This window comes from Lissotriton vulgaris, chromosome 2_1 (assembly GCF_964263255.1).
Source record: "Lissotriton vulgaris chromosome 2_1, aLisVul1.2, whole genome shotgun sequence".
Classification (NCBI taxonomy): domain Eukaryota; kingdom Metazoa; phylum Chordata; class Amphibia; order Caudata; family Salamandridae; genus Lissotriton; species Lissotriton vulgaris.
The window spans coordinates 273,387,138-273,404,248 of record NC_141687.1 but is presented as its reverse complement, the minus strand read 5'-3'; the positions used below and the strand labels follow the sequence as shown (position 1 = coordinate 273,404,248).

General features: G+C 48.8%; 1 protein-coding gene across 2 annotated transcripts in view; it reads right to left on the bottom strand.

The window, feature by feature from the left end:
- The window catches only part of BCAS3 (BCAS3 microtubule associated cell migration factor), a 3,998,327-nt gene that overhangs the window by 2,788,908 nt on the left and 1,192,308 nt on the right, over positions 1 to 17,111 (bottom strand). For both annotated transcript variants that reach the window (XM_086954924.1, XM_086954923.1), the window contains exon 12: positions 11,779 to 11,949. In XM_086954924.1, coding sequence (XP_086811050.1) covers positions 11,779 to 11,949 — 171 coding nt within the window. The remainder of the gene's footprint in view (positions 1 to 11,778; positions 11,950 to 17,111) is intronic.

Sequence of the window (17,111 nt, the reverse complement as noted above, 5' to 3'; positions counted from 1 at the left end):
AGATTCCTCGCAGGAGCTGGAGCAAGATCCCCACCGAGCAGCTCATCACCTCCCTCCGCCAGAACCCTCCCGCCAGCACAACGGACCCTAACGAAGCAGCCAGCAACCTCACACAGTGGCTCACCAACTGCGCAAATGACCTCGCACCACTGAAGAACCCTCCCAGCAGACCCGGCAGCAAGAAAACCTCCTGGTTCACCGACGAACTCAAGAACTCCAAGAAGAACTGCTGCACCCTCGAGAAAGCCTGGCGTCACGACCAGACCACAGACAACATGACTGCCCTCAAGCACGCCACCCGCAAACACCACCAGCTGATCCGCACCACCAAGAAGACAGCATTCACAGAACGACTGGACAACAACGCCCACAACAGCAAGGAACTCTTCAGCATTGTCAAAGAGCTCTCCAACCCCAGCGCCGGAAACAACGACATCACCCCCTCGCAAGACCTCTGCGACTCACTCGCCTCGTTCTTCCACCACAAGATCGCCGATATACACAACAGCTTCGGCGCACCTACCACGCACCCAACCACCGAACCAACGACCCCCACCACCACCCTCTGCGCCTGGACCCTGATCAGCACCGAAGATACCACCCGCACGATGAACACCATCCACTCCGGATCACCAACCGACCCCTGCCCCCACCATGTCTTCAACAAGGCCGACTCCATCATCGCACCCCAACTCCGGGACATCATCAACACCTCCTTCAACACCGCCACCTTCCCGGAGACCTGGAAGCACGCCGAGCTCAGCTCCCTCCTGAAGAAACCAACACCAGACCCCACCGACCTCAAGAACTACCGCCCCATCTCGCTCCTCCCTTTTCCCGCCAAAGTCATCAAGAAGACCGTCAACAGACAGCTTGCCGCCTTCCTCGAGACGAACGGATCCCTCGACCCCTCGCAGTCCGGTTTCCGAGCCAACCACAGCACCAAGACCGCCCTTATCGCAGCCACTGACGACATCAGATCCCTGCTCGATAACGGGGAAACAGCGGCCCTCATCCTCCTGGACCTCTCTGCAGCGTTCGACACTGTCTGCCACGGCACCCTAGTGCAGCGCCCTCAGCAACATCGGAGCCCAAGAGAAGGCACTGGAGTGGATCATCTCGTTCCTCGCCGGAAGAACCCAGAGAGTCCGCCTCCCCCCGTTCAGATCCGAGGCCACCAAAGTGATCTGCGGCGCACCACAAGGATCATCACTCAGCCCAACCCTCTTCAACGTCTACATGAGCCCTCTCGCAGCCATCGCAAGCAAACACAACCTCAACATCATCTCCTAGGCCGACGACACCCAGCTGATCCTCTCCCTCACCAACGACCCCGCCACCGCCAGAACCAGCCTGCACGAAGGGATGAAAGATGTCGCCGAATGGATGAAGAACAGCCGCCTGAAACTGAACTCAGACAAGACGGAAGTCCTCATCCTGGGATCATCGCCCTGCGCCTGGGACGACTCATGGTAGCCGCCTGCCCTTGGCAGCGCACCCAAACCAGCGGACCACGCACGCAACCTGGGCGTCATCCTGGACTCCTCCCTTGCGATGACCAAGCAAGTGAACGCAGTCTCATCATCCTGCTTCAACACCGTGCGCATGCTCCGAAAGATCTTCCGATGGATCCCCACCGAAACCAGGAAGACGGTCACCCAGGCCCTCGTCACCAGCCGTCTGGACTATGAAAACACCCTCTACGCTGGAACCACGGCCAAACTCCAGAAAAGACTCCAGCGCATCCAGAACGCCTCAGCACGACTCATCCTGGACATCCCGCGCCGCAGCCACATCTCCGCCCACCTGAAAGACCTGCACTGGCTCCCCGTCAACAAGAGGATCACGTTCAGACTCCTCACCCACGCACACAAGGCTCTCCACGACTTGGGCCCGAAGTACCTCAACAGCCGCCTCACCTTTTACACACCCACCCGCCAACTCCGATCCGCCAGCCTCGCCCTCGCCTCCGTCCCAAGAAATCGGAAATCCACAGTCGGAGGAAGATCCTTCTCCTACCTGGCAGCCAAGACATGGAACTCCCTCCCCACTCACCTACGGCTGACCCAGGATCACCTCTCCTTCAGGAAATTACTCAAGACATGGCTGTTCGAGCAGTAGCGCCCCCCCCCCCCCCCCCTACCCCCTCCCTCAGCGCCTTGAGACCCTCACGGGTGAGTAGCGCGCTATACAAATTTTATAATTGATTGATTGATTGATTGAGAGCCACACACACACAAACACACAGAGAGAGCCACACACACACATACACACAGAGAGAGCCCCACACACACATACACACAGAGAGAGCCACACACACACATACACACAGAGAGAGCCACACACACACATACACGCAGAGAGAGCCACACACACAATCGAGCACAGCTAGGGAACAGAGGTAAGAAAAGACTAGAACAGCTAGGGAACAGACGCAAGAAAAGACTAGCACAGCCAGGGAACAGAGGCAAGAAAAGACGAGCACAGCCAGGGAACAGAGGCAAGAAAAGACGAGCACAGCCAGGGAACAGAGGCAAGAAAACTTACCGGCTCGGGGGGGGGGGGGGTGCGGGGGGGGGGGGGAGGGGGAGTCTCTGTCTGTTGCGCGGCCGGTCTCCCTTCATCGCTGGTCGGCTCCCTCTTTAGAAGCGGTGAATACAAAGAACTGATGCAAACCGATACAAATACACCGATGACTAATGCTTTCTCAAGGGCTGCTCAATATCCCTATCTGTAGGCTTGACCGCTGAGTACAAGATTACAGGAACGCCGCCCTATTAAAGCCCTTTTCTGCCATATTTCTGGACGAGTACAAAGCCCGGACACACACAATGGGCAGCTTCTGCAGGCAGGCAGTGCTGCGGGATTCACCGAGGCAGGCTCTCCGCCCAGCTCTCAAGTGGGGAGTGCGAGAAGTAGGCTATCGTAGGATGGGAGGTTCCTCTGGTCTGCACGCGGGCTGGAGAAGGAGGAGGGCGGCCTTACCTCGGAGGTTGTGGTCGTCGATGTACGGCGGGGAGGGGGGAATCACGTTGCCCGAGCTGGCTGTGGACAGCAGTGGCAGCTGAGCCTGCTCTGTCGAAGGGGGAGGGGCAAGGCAGGAAAAGGAAAAGCATTGGTGCTGCCCAACTAAGGTATAGAAGCCATGTTGGTAAAGTATGGTACTGTTCTGTTTAAGGTATAGCAACCCAGCTAAAAAGTGCCCACCTTGTCCTACTGAAATGAGCAGCAGCTCTTTTAAGTGCCAGTACTATGCATTAAAGGGTATAGCAGCCATGTGTACGCCTTATCGTACTGTCCTGTTCAAGGTGTAACAGTCCACCCGAAATACCAGCCATCTCCTCTTGAAAGTGCAAGATCCCTTCTATGCAGTGTCCACAACACGCCATTGGAAGGATAGCGGCCCAAAAGAGAAGTGCCACCCTTGTCCTGCTAACGTATGCCAGCCCAGCTGAGAAGTGCAGGCACTCTGCCATTATAGGTATGTTCCGCCTTGGCAGCATTCCTTCAAAGCATAGCGGTAGCATTGATGAGAATAGATAGTGAAGTCCCACTAAAGATGCCGATGCATCCTTGCAGAGCATAGCAGCAGCACCCAGGGATATTCGTACTGTCACATTAAAAACACAGCAGCGTGGCTGGGCCTGGGCAGATACTCAAGCTCAAGCACGGACAGGTCGGCCCATTAATCGAATAAATTGCACCGGCAGGGCGACGCAGGTTAGGGGGTCGAAGGCGCAGTCCACGTGGGTAAATTACGAGGGGTGGTTGAAGGGGGTCTACTCACTCTTTGCCCTGCAGGAAGTTCTTCCTGGTGAAGGAGCCCCGCAGGTCCCGGGGGCCCTGCGGCACGCACAGATTCCCCATGCGCGGGGTCAGGTGCCTGTGGACGAGCAGAGCAGCACCTTCCCTCGGAGGCCGACTCTAGCTTAAATAAACTGGGAGAGGGAGGCTCCTGCCTCCGATTGACCGGAGTGGAGGCTCCTGCCTCAAATTTGTCGGGAGACTCCTGCCTCAGAGTGGAGGCTCCTGCCTCAGAGTGGAGGCTCCTGCCTCAGAGCGGTCGGAGTGGAGGTTCCTGCCTCTGACTCGTACCTGCGGTGAGACTCTCCCCTCAGTGGTGATACTGCTTTTGGGATGCCTGTCACAGACTGCTATGACGGGAGACTCCTGCCTCAGCCTTGTGATGCCAGGGGAGGCTCCTGCCTCACGCGGGTGGCACCGGGAGGCTCCCGTCTCCGGCCGGGCTTATTAGGGAGACTCCTGACGGCTGGGGTACTCCAAGGCTTCTTTGCTGGACTTTTCACCTCCTCGCCTGCAGCCGGGAGCCTCGAGCCGTCCGTGCGCCGTTCCTCTCCGACTGGCTGCTGCTCGCGCGCCCCCGTGCCGGAGCTGCTGGTGTGCCTGCCCCAGCCCCCGGTGTGTCATGCACACAGACCCTGCCTTAACCGCTGCGGCGGGCCTGGTTCCCGCTGGATGTGTCGATGAGCAAACACCCTCAGGCCTTATCTCCGCCTGTCTCTCACCAGCCCTGGGTGTCTGAGGGGAAGCATGAACTCTGCCTTTCTGAGAAGAAAACGGAAACAAGGGTGAAAGGACCTCCATGTTTCTCCGAGGCCAAGCAGAAATGCCTCGGAGAAACCACTGTCATTTTCGGGATTAAGGGGCGTGTTTTTGTTCTCTCCTCTTCCCATTGGCTGGAATGTAAAATTCCAGCCAATGGGAAGAGGAGAGAAATAACCTACAGAAACACGCCCCTCAATCCCAAAAACACGGGCTTAAACGGACAGACGCCCCTCTCCTCCAATGGCTGACCTCCGTTTAGGAAGCCAGTCAATGGAGAAGAGGGGCGGGTTCAAGTCCCACAGTGAGAAACATAAGCTCTCGCCGGCGAGACTGCGCAAGCGCAGCCTACGCAGGCCGAGACCTAACAAGGTAGCTTTGATTGGCTGGGTGTATTCATACGTGAAAATGGGTGTCTTTAAAGTCTATGGCTGTCATGAAGTGTACTTGCTGCAGCAGTACAACTTCTTGAAGTGTAACCATATGGAGTGCTCCGACAAAATGTACTTGTTGAGTGGCCTTAGGTCTAATACAGACCATGCCGTCTTTCTTTGGAATGAGGAAAAACAGTAAGCACACTCCGTTTTCCTGGTATTGCTTTGGGACCGGCTCTATGGCCCCCTTTTGAAGCAGAGCTTTGACTTCCTCTTGTAGGGGTGTTAAGTGTTCCCTTGACATTGTTTGTGTCCCAGGTGGATATCGGGTGGAGACGCTCGTTGGTATCGCCTCTGTATTGTGCTCTTCGCTATCACCCTCTCACAACCTTGGATTGATAGGGGCTTTGCTTCTTTTGAAAGGTACCTGTCTCCGTAGAGGTAGTTGCCTTGGATGCTTCTCTGTACTGACCCCTCGAAAGGACCCACTTTGTTGGCATGTTTGTAGGGCACCCATGGCTTTGGCAGTGTTGGTGTTCTTTTTCATCTTTTCTAGCATTTTGTCCATTTGTGGGCCAAAGAATTGTTCTCCGTCAAAAGGTAAAATGAGGATATACTTCTGGGCATCGGGTTTAAACCCTTATACCCTTAGCCATGTGTGGTGGCTTATTATGATGCTAGTATTAACTTCCCTAGCACTAGTGTTATCCCTGTCTAAAGCACACTTGATTGTTGTTTTAGAGATTATTTCCCCCCTTTAACTAGTTCTGTTTCTCTTTGTTACATTGGTCAGGAAAGTGTTGTAATAATTCCTGCGTTTTATCCCACTGTGCTCTATTGTACTTTGAGAGGAAGTCTACTGAGTTGACGATTTAAAGGCCGTTTGCCGCCTTCAACACAACTCGTTTACCTGCAGCATCACATTTCTTGCTCTCCTTCTCTGTAGGAGAAGCATCACCTGTCCCTTAAGAGTTGGCTCGTTTTCTCGCCGTAAGTAATAAAAGAGAATCAGGGGGGACATGTGCCTTCACATATGTTGGACCAGTTGGAGAGGGTTTATATTTTTTTGCATTAATCCTAGGCATTAAGACACTTGGTTTGACAAGTTGAAATATCTTCATTGTGGGTTTAAGCATGCCCTTTAGCATGGGTAAGAATTGGACGGTGCATTGTGTCTTTGATAGTGTCTCTACAAGGAAATCGTCATCATCCTCTAGTATGTGCATATCATCTTTATAATATTCTGCAGCCCTGCGCAGTACCTCATAATATGTGGTGGTGTCGCCAGGTGGGAATGGTTTTGAGGGGTACAGATGAGGATCTGGATATCCTCGTGAGTCGACATTATATCCATTCCATGGTTCATCATCATCAAATCAGCTTTATTCGGTACGTTAAAATAGACCATAAAAGCATTTTAATCATAATATACAGTTTACATAGTTCTAAAGTCGAAAAAAAACAGTACATTCCAAACAGAGTGATTTAAATACATGTGAGCAGTTCAATTTTAGTTAGTAGTTCGAAATATTAAGTCTGTCAAGATTTGAATTTAATAAATATCTTCTGAAAACCATACGAAATGACATATTTCATTATTATTGCACAAGGGTGAAAAATCAGTGAAATAAAGTGCTGAAAAAATTCCTTAGCCTAATCTTCTTATATATAAAATAAGCTGCTAAAGTGCATTACGTGTTTCAGGATCATAGTGTGTACCTGGTAAATATGGAGTGTATTAGGGGGGTCTATATTTTCCCCTATGCTGAGTTCCCTTAGTGAAGGGTTAGTGGGTGACCCCTGTGGATGAACACGAGGGGAACATTGTGGGGAGGCAGCTAAAGGTGGAGGTGTGGATGGCGGAAGAGTAGGAGATGGAGGTGTAGGTAGAACCAGAAGAGTAGGTGGTCAAGGGGTTGGAGGTTCTGTAGGGGAATCCATGGAACTGGTGCCCCTGTCCCTATGTGTTTTACCTTGGGGCTTCTGTGGGTGAGGTCCAATAATCTCCTCCTCAAATGTTCGCTTGGGTTTGGTGATTTGGTAACCACCTTGCCTATCTGGGTTTGTGGCCAGAATCATTTGCCTGGCATCGAGCTGTTCTTGTAGCTTGGACAAATTATGCTGAGCAGGCAATTACTTGAGGTCTATGTAGGCTTGCAGTGTTTTTGGAGCCGATTTTGTCTTAGATATCATCAAAGTCTTAAATGAGAGAATGTTTTTGAGGCAAGGGGGTTTTCGACGCTGATGACGACCTGGTGTCTGATCGGGTTTTTGGAGCCAATGGTATTTTCGGCGCCGACAGCATCCTCAAGTTGGAAGATGCTCTGGGTTTCTAGGGCCCAGTGTATGGCTCCGAAGATTTCTTTGCCGTTTATGTATGTTTTTTCGAAGGCAGACCAAAACTGGCTTCGACTTTGAAGAAGAAGTCAGTGCCTGAGTCACTTCGGTTGCCTTTAAGGTTTGTTTGGGCAGTCAGACGACTGTCTGCTCCTTTGCCTTGTGAGGGGAAACCTCCATGGCTCGAGGACAGGGGGGTTCAGTAAGCCTGTGTTTGCAACAGTACTCATGTGCCCTGTCACAGCAATGTTGGGCCTCTTCTATTCCTAGTCGGAGTTAGGCCCTTCGCTGCTGGCAAGAAGAATGGGGACGTCCATCAAAGCGCCTTGGGAATCCACTTCTCTGTCAGTGTTGCGTTCTTCTGGTTTTGTTTGCTGGTCCCCGAAGATATCGGAGGCGTCTTCCACTCGCTGTGCTTGCATCGTGGTGTGTGCCCACCACCTCTCACATCATTGTTGAAGAGTCTTTCCCTTCTTTTCAAAACGAAGAGTCTTCTTCGACCAGAAGGCCAAGCAGGCTTCACGCAATTCTTCGATGTGTTCCGGAGACAGGTAGAGGTTGCAGGCCAGATGGTGATTTTGCCTTGAGTACTTCACATGGCATTTGGGACAGAAGCAGAAAGCCGTGTTTTCCATGCATTGAGTGAAGGAAGTGGATGGAGAATCGTAGAAGTCGAACCAAGCTGGAAGCCAGGCAGGCATTGTGCGGAAGAAATTAGTAATCTGCCGTTTTTCTTGCACGTCTCTGTTGATAGGTGATGTATTTTAGTCACCGAAGGGTCAGTGAAACTGCGTCGAAGCTTCGATCCCGGAGCTCCGAAGTACACGTTCGAACCCAATGGTGGAGAAAAACAATCTAACAAAGGAGCTGATGCCCATGTGCAATACAGAATATAGGAGGAGTCACTACACCTCGAGACTGGAAAGACTTATGAATAAAATCAACATACAACGTCCGATCCCAACACTGGATGGCAAGAGTATGCTAAGCATATGCATCTACGGTTAACACATGCTACAAATATCCTGTTTGGGAATTTTCTTTTCATAAAGAGAATACTCTGTGCTACAGGGGTACGTCCTGTCAACACAGTCCCGCAGAATAGAGCAAAATGCATTGCCAGGAACCGCTACAACAGTGGTTTCTGGCAATGCTTTTATAAATCGTTCATAAAGAGTTCATAGGCAACTGCTTGGTCATAAACATGGCTTTTATAAATTACTGCCTGCTTGGTGGTCATTTATGAATTAGACGGGTGTTCCTTCTGATACATGGACAGAATCATTTACTCCATCTCCATGGCATCCGCCCAAAATGAAATCATTGCCTCAGTCTTAGCGAGCGAAATGGTTAGCAAAATATTTCAAAAATGTATAAAGAAAAGGGAATAGACAGAGGAAGTGCCACAGAGTCTGAGAGATGCTCCAGCATTCATTTCCAGTTTGTGGTAGCCTACACACTGCCCATTATATTTTGTTACCATGCTTAATGTTTGGGTACCTGCCAATTAAAATCAGAATACTTGTGTGGCTTTCTCCAGCCCCATATCTACTTGTTGGGTGGCTGTGAAATTGAATGTGAATTCTGGAGAGCTCCTTCTCTACTCTGAACATACATGTAGCTGCTTGCATGTACGTCAGGTAAGCGGGTATCTTTTCAGGAAAGCTGCGTTGGAACGAGCTCTAAGAATTACCTCCAGACGTTGGCTTAAAAGATAAGGACTAGAGGGATGTGATGACCATATTGCTTCTGTAGGACACCGCCCACCATTTTATGAAAACACACCGTAGCACTCAGGGCACAGCTGCACCACTCACTTACTGAGACTTCTCCTAAGCTGGGTTAGAGGAAAAGGATTACCCAGTTCGGGGGGAAGGGGGTGACTGAACTTTACTTGGAAAGTCAGCATACCGCACCTATTGGGAGCACTTATAAATAATATGATAGTGATAAGGACACTGGATAATTAATTTGGTCAAAGTCCTTTATTAAGGTCGAGGAGCTGAACCGACATCTGGCATCTCAACTGTCTAATTTAAAACAATACATTCTAAATGACATCAAGGGATTCTACATGAAACAGAATGATTCTACACTAAGCTACATCATTTAGAATGTACAGGAGAATAAGAACACAACACATAGCCATTGGGCAGCACAGCCTCAATAAAAAGGTTTGAGAGGTTAAAATGTCCACAATAAATGGCATAAAATCCTCAGGGGTATCCCCGTCTCTACAGCAGCAAAAGGAGGATATCGAGCATAATACGGGTGGTGTCTGGGCAAAATAGACATACCAAACACAAAAAAGCATGCAAACGTAAAAGTACTGTGTAGGGCAGCTTGTTCTTACAATTGTAGTACTTCACGTCACACCCAACAAACTTGCAATGGCAAAAAAACTGCATGCCCTGGGATTCCGAGTATGGAATGATTTCAACATCAGACCTTTCGTAGCCTTCCTTTCCAACACCCAAGCAAGCGCTTTGAAGCGTCCGCCAGAGAGTTTTATCACTATATAAACTAATACATGATATTAAATATAAAACCAATTAAATGCCACAAAAGGAGAAGGGCACCTGAAATGGGAAGAATTGTGAAATCTTCATGAAAAACACTTCTTATTCTTGCTTAGAAACCTACCTATTGGGCTCTCGTAAATTACAGCATTCACATATAATTATTAGTCTACGCCTGTTTGAATGTAGCTTGAAACTCCCTTCTGGGACGCAGTGGCCTTTAGAGATGGCTGCTTAGATCGGATTCTCGTATACAGTTTGAGAAACGTACTCACAATGGCTATTCATTTTCATTAATTTATTCTCAGACACCTGCCTAACAAAATAATTTAAAGATATGATAAAACATAACATATAGAAAAAAAGCCACTCTCGATAGCTATCGAGGGCATTTTTTGTGTAGCTTTTTTCTCCAATACACACATGGGACCAAAATAGGAAATGATTCAAGTGCATGACTAACACACATGGAATGTCACCATACACTTACACTCAAAGGGCACCGATTTTCCATATCTAATCTTAGATAATTATGTAAATGCCACTATTATGTAACGATCTAGAAGACATTTTGTGGGTCAGTGGTGAACTACAACATATTTTGTCCAGTTTATTTTGTGACTTGAAAGTCTCTCAACAGGTTCAAACACTTTTTATATTCTTCATCAGAATGTTATTTCCTCAATCTCAGTATTTTTTCTAAATTGCATATGCAAGTGGCTCCAAAACACAGGGGGAACCCGAGTGCCCAGTCTTCTCCATCTTTTCAGCTTAAGGAAAGCTAGTCACCCAGTTAGTTAAAATACACTATTCATTAAGATTAGCGAAAGTACAATAACCAAACTAGGCTGATAATGGAGTTTACTAAACCATATGCCCATAAGAATAATCTTTTGCAAATAACATGATTAAAATGCTTTTTCTGCATCGATGGACTCGGGTACTAGGAGATCTGCTTTAGCAAACGTGAACTCACTCTTCTCTCCCTTTCAACCAACCTACTTTTGTGGGAGAACTGTAGGTCACCCATCCAACATCTGTACCTACATCTTGCCTATACATACCATGCGGGACAGGCCTACAAAGGACTCATTCCTCTGGAGGAGGATCCATATCCCACTTCTTTTCTTTTAATATTACTGAAGCTACTTTATACAAGTCTGACAGGTCTCCAGGAGTTATGCAATCACCAGTTGTTTAATGGATCAATTAATAAATACTGGAATGCAAAATGCACTCCTCAAATACACCATTGCTGCCCATTGGCATTCTTACAACTGTTAATATACCTCCTCCCTACTGTGGGGTTCTTTCATGAGTGCAGGCCTTCCCCTTTCTCCATTCTACAGGGTGAGAACATGTTACGAAAGCGATCCGATTTTATTGGTAGGAGGGATTGCTTCCTGAGAGTAAAAACCTCGAGACTGTTTAAGAACGCCTGTTACTAAGTCCTTCCTCAATATAAAGTATACTGCTTAGACCTATTTTAGTCATCTGGGGCACGTGGCCTGGCTCTCACTTCTGTGGGGAGGACAGTTAAATGGGGTGTAAGACATATAAGAGCTGTATGCAGAAGGGGCCTTCTGTAATACATGCTTGAGGCCGCGTGTGCCAAGGTGGGGAACTGCATGACAAAAGTAAGTCCCTGGTTGACTGTTATCCTTTATGTCTGATCCGAAGTAATAATGCATTGTGTTGCGAATGTTCTTCAAGGCCACGGATTTGTAGCCTTGCAGTGCTGAAAAAACGGTTATTTCGTTTTCAAAGATAAGAGTACTCATTTTCTCAACTTCGCCTAGCTAAAAAGGCTAGGATAAATATGAGACTCAAACTTCTAACGTGGCATGAACACACACCTCTGCAGTGTGTGCAACCAAGTGCTCAACTGCTTAAATATCCAAATCGTTCGTCTAAAACCACAAGCAGTCAATAACAATTGGTCCATCTTCCCTGTTCATGGTCACATTTTCTGCAATAGTAATTACCTGTCCTTCTCCAACAGTCTCTGTGTCAATGATTGTGATGATTCCTGGTATCAAGGGGCTGCGTCTGACGTTGCTGTGAACTGCAATATCCTCATCGGTGGCTCCTGTTGGCACAGTACCCGTCAACTGAGTAACAACTTTCCCAACCATGGTAAGACCAGTCTTCAGAGTCTAGGGTAGAGACAAAGCGAACATATAAGTACAGTCATCAACAAACAGGTTATATGCATCGTATAATGATCATTTATATGCATCGTATAATGATCAATCAATACATTCTCTTCACATACTTAATTTACAGAATACCCGAGACAATTACAGTGAGGTTGGGAGGCATCCTGCCGTCTTTACAAGTCCGTACTGATTTATTATTTAACTTTTTTCGGTCATTCTCCTAGCTGCACTGCTCAGCACCCCGACCTCTGTTTATATTACGTTATGCATATCTGTATAGTTCCATGTCATCGGGAGGGTACCTTGGTCCCTGAAGGAGGAGCAGCTCTAGCTGGTCCCCACTGGAAAAGCCAGGTTTCCTGTTTCCTGTGAAATTAAATGTCTGAGCTGAGGGCTCTGATGTGCAGGGGGAGGTTGGTCCAGGCTTTAGGGGCCAGGTATAAGGAAGCGCACCACCTGGCTGGCTCTTCGGATGCAGGGTACATGGGCAGGTTTCTGGTCGGTGTGGAAGCTGATGCAGTTGTTCAGGAAAGCAGGGCCTGCGTTGTGCAAGGCTCTGTTGTGTGAACGAACTTGAAGAGTGAGTGTGAACTGGGAGCCAATAGAGGTTTTTGAGATGTGCGGACAGGATGGTGTGGGGTGGAAGTTTCAGTGTGAATCTAGCAGTTGTTTTTTGGATGAACCAGAGTCTCTTGGTGAGATGAGTGGTGATGTCAACGTACAGTGCGTTACCGTAGTCCAGCCTCCTGGTGAGCAGGGCTTGTGTGATAGTTCTTCGGATGTTGAGTGGTAGCCATTTGAAACATTTTCAAAGGGGAATGAGGGTGCGGAAGCAGATAGAGGTGACCACACTAATCTGGCTGGTCAGTGAGTTGATTATCCACTACCATCTCTAGGGTCCAGGTTTGGTTGGGTGTTGGTCCTAGGTCGGATGGCCACCACTCCAAGGTCAGAGAAAGGTATCTTTCTGAAGAGTAACACCTCTGTCTTGTCAGAGCTGGGCTTCAGACAGATTGCCTTCATCATTAGGAGACATCAGACATGCAGAAAGCAACTTTGACCAGGTAGTGGGAGTGTTGTCGGAGCAGGAGAGAATGAGTTGGGTGTCGCTAGCATACGAAATAATGTTGATTCCATGGGCTTGAATGATGTTCGAGAGTGTAGACATGGAACAGCATGGGGCTGAGCAAGGATCCCAGGGGGGCTCCACAGATCAGGTTGGCAGCAGAAGAGGGGTATGGGGCCAGGCTGACAAACTGGGGGCATCCAGTGAGGAAGGAGCTGATCCACTGGGTCCATGTATGTCTGTTTCGTAGAGGAATTGGATGAGGATCAGGTGGGAGACTTTTTCAAATGCAGTTAAGAGGTCGAGCAGGACGAGTGCTGCTGTCTCTCCTTTATCCACAACCACCTGGATGTCCCTCCTGGTGGCTTTAAAAGCAGTCTTGGTGCTGTGATTGGGCCAAAATCCCTATTGAGAGGGGTCTAGGAGGGGTTTATCATTGAAGTGTTTTTTGAGTTTTTCCAAGACTTTAGCTAGGTAGGGAATCAAGGAGGTTGGTCTGTAATTAGCCAGGGTCTTTGTGTCTGCTTATAGTTTCTTCAGAACAGATAGTGTAGTGGGTGTTTCTAGGCATACAGGAGGGTGCCAGTGGTGAGCGAGTTGTTGAGTATGCGAGTGAGTCTGTTGTTGATGGGGCCAAACCCTTAATGGTGGGCCAGAAGGTCATGGAGGTGTGTGCAAGGTATCCTTGTCAGGTTGGAGGGCAGCGAGGGTGGAGAGGTCCGGCTGGGGAGCAAATTTGTTGCATATAGTGCTAATGTTGTTGCTGAAGTAGTTGCAGAGATCTTGAGATGGGGTGACAGTTGTGGAGTTGGCAGCAGGAGAGGTCAAGTCCCTCACTATAGTAAACATTTCTTTAGGATTGTTGGTACGGTTTTAAATTAGTTCAGTCAGGGCTGAGAGTTTGGGGATCTGAGTCGCCAGTGGTAAAGTTGAGGGCTTATCTGTAGATGCTTATGTTGTATATGTTGTGCGTGTCTCCATTGGCATTCTAGTTGCTTGTTATGGCATTTAGATAGTCGTGGTTCTTCTGTGTACCAGCTGGCTTGTAGTCTGGTCCTTGGGGTGGTGTTGATATTGAGCAGGGCCAGGGTGTCTGTGCAGGAGGTGATCCAGGCACTGAAGTTTATGATGATAGACCAGAAGAGGTCGTCAAGGCGTAGGGGGTGGGTTGTTTGGAGCTCTGTGGTCTAGAGCTCCTTTGGGATCTTGTTCCATTAGAATAAGGCTGTTTTAACCCCTTCCCTGCGCCGCGAATTCCGCCGCGGCACAGGTGGCTAGGGGTTGAGCTTGGCGCTTCGGTGCTCAAGGCGGCTCCACGCTTTCATGAGTCAGGGGCGGCGTGTGCTCATGACGGCGTGGTGCCTCATGACCTCCCCACTCACTAATTTGCCTGCACAGGTGGGGAATTAGTGCTGTGTGGGCGGAACGGCAGCAGCAAGACGGCTCCACGCCGTCATGACCACACGCCGACCGTGACTCATGACGGCGTGGAGCCGTCATGAGGACCCAAGGGGTTAATGAATGCAGTTCTGTGTTGATGGGGTAGGAGAAAGTCAGAGCAGACAAGGACGTGATTGGTCCTGGTGAGGGGGGGTGTGCTTTTCCACCCAGATGTTTGAGAAATTGGTAAAGATAGGGTCATGGAGATGTCCAGTGAGGTGGGCTGGGTTCTTGTTGGGTCAAACCAATTGTGTTCAAGTTATCCAGGAAGTTGTTTCTGATCAGGTTGGAGAGGTCTCCCAGATGGTTGAAGTCACCAAGATGGACAAAGGTGCTGAAGTTCAGCATCAGTGGGGCAATGAAGGGTTTGATGGTGTTTCCAAAGTTGGATCTTAGTCAGGGGTTCTGTAGAGTAGGGTACCTCCCCGGGTGGTGTTGCTGGGCAAGTTGAGCTTAAGCTTGAAGGCCAGGGTCTCCAGTAGGTCCCTGAAGTTTGCAAAAATGATTGAGCAATGGATGTTTTCTTTGAAGATGATGGCTAGCTCTTCTTTGGGTTTGAGGTTTCTGACTTGCACTGTAATCTCGAAGTCGGGGAGGGGAAAGCCACTGCAATGCCAGGGGCCAAAGTCGGATTGAGACAGGTTTCACTCAGAAAGAGTAGCTATGGGAAGAGGACATGCAGGAGGTCCCAGACTTTGATGGCATGTCTAATGAGAAAGAGGCTGTTAAAGAGGACGTATATCAGGGAGGGGCAGGTGATGTGCAGGGTTCTGTTGTGTCCCAGGCTGAGGACGGGATGGGTAGGAGTTGCAGTCTGGGGGACATACAGGAGAAGTAGCAGATGGTGTAAGAGAATTCCTTGAGTGCAAGTGAGTGAGCTCAGGTGCAATGTCTAGAAGGTCGTCTGACGTTCAGGCCATGGAGGTCTGTGGTTAAGCAATTGGTGGAGTGGGTACGAGGAGGACCGTGTGTGCTAGCGCCTAGCTGGGCGCTGATGAGTTCATCTTTGGCGAGTGCACGCTATGTCAGCCATTCAGGTGGTCCGGGATATCCTGGGGCCAGTTTGTGGGCTTGGGTCTGGGACGAGCAGGTGGGGGGTGTAACTGGGGAAAAAGAAGTCAGCAAAGGAGGAAAGAAAACAGTCAGCAAAGGGGAGAAAATGGCAAAAAGTAAAAAAGGCAACAAATGAAGGGAAAAAAAGGTGCCAGAGGAGTAAAGAGGCAACAACAGTCAGAAAGAAGCAAAAAAGAGAAAAAGGTGACAAAAGTAGGCACAGTGCAAGAATGTGAAGCTGGGCAAAAAGAGTATGTAGGAGAGTGAGCGCAGTTCGAAGGGGAGAGGGATAAAGAGGTGTACAAAGAGGCAAAATATTTCCGAAAAGAGGCAAACGGAAAACAAAGGCACAAACAGACATAAGGTACAGAAAAGGCAAACAGGCAAAAAAGCAAAAGGGGCATGAGGGCGGAAGTAGAAAGTGGTGCCGGAGGCCTCAGTCTGGGGAAGCAGGGGGAAGCGGTGTCCGAAAGGGCCAGGCCTGCTTGGCAGGCCGAAGCACCAGGTAAGGTGGTCAGGCAGGGCCAGGCAGTGCCTTCTTTAGTCTCCAGTTAGTGTTTCTCTCAGGGCGTTTATCACCAAATGTCTTTATTCGCTTAGAAAAATGTAACCATAAAAGATGCAAAAGAATGTACATACATAATCCTTCAAACAAAAAACTTCAATATACAACCAATGATCACCACAATGGTCTATAAACAATACCATAAAACATGCAAATCATTATCATAAAATACAAAAGATCATCATCCTAAAAACTGAAAGCCATAAGTCATTAAAATCAAGGTTAGTCCATCATCAACAAACCCACCATAAATAATGGGGTCAGCCATCAATTGTCCTTCTAAGACTGACTTCTAAAATAAATAAACAAAATAGCAATGGAATAATATATTACTACATTAGAGCAATTGTAGAAACAGTAAGGCAGGAATGTTATTCTGCTTCCCGCCAGGGTTTGCTCATGGCTAAGGGTTGGCTAGGGGAGAACAAGGCAGCCTGTAGAAGGCAGGTCGTAGAGTGCTCCTAGAGGGAATGACTTGCCCATCTTTTGTGGACAGAGTGCTGGAGCAGGCTGCGTAGTGGAGGCAGAAGGATAGGCATTGAAGAAAAAGAGGCAAAAAACGTGTCCTGGTTCAGACGTGTGAATTACAGAGAGACCCCCAGAGTGATCCCAGTTCTGTGCGCCAGTAATGCATTAATCACTGCAGGGGCATATACTCAGAGAGCTGACGCAAAACCCTGAAGCCGGGCAGTGTCAGAGGTCAATCACGGGTACGGCGTAGCAGCTAGGATCTCTTTCCGGGGCCTGAGAAGTAAAAGTAATACAAACAGGTGTTCAAGTTCACATGCTTCTGATACTTTGTTCAAGTAGAACCTGAGAGCTACAGAGCAAGATTTATAGAAACTGGTGTGGAGCACATGCAGGCTGGTTACACTGAGCAGGACCAATAACAGAGCCCCCTTTGTATAGGAGGTAAGGAGTCATTGGGGTCCTTAAGCAAGTTTGCTTAGGGAGGTGGGGGGTACCTGGCTAGAGCAGGCATCAGATACACCCTTAGAAGCACAAGTTACTACTTGTGTAACGATATATCTGTAA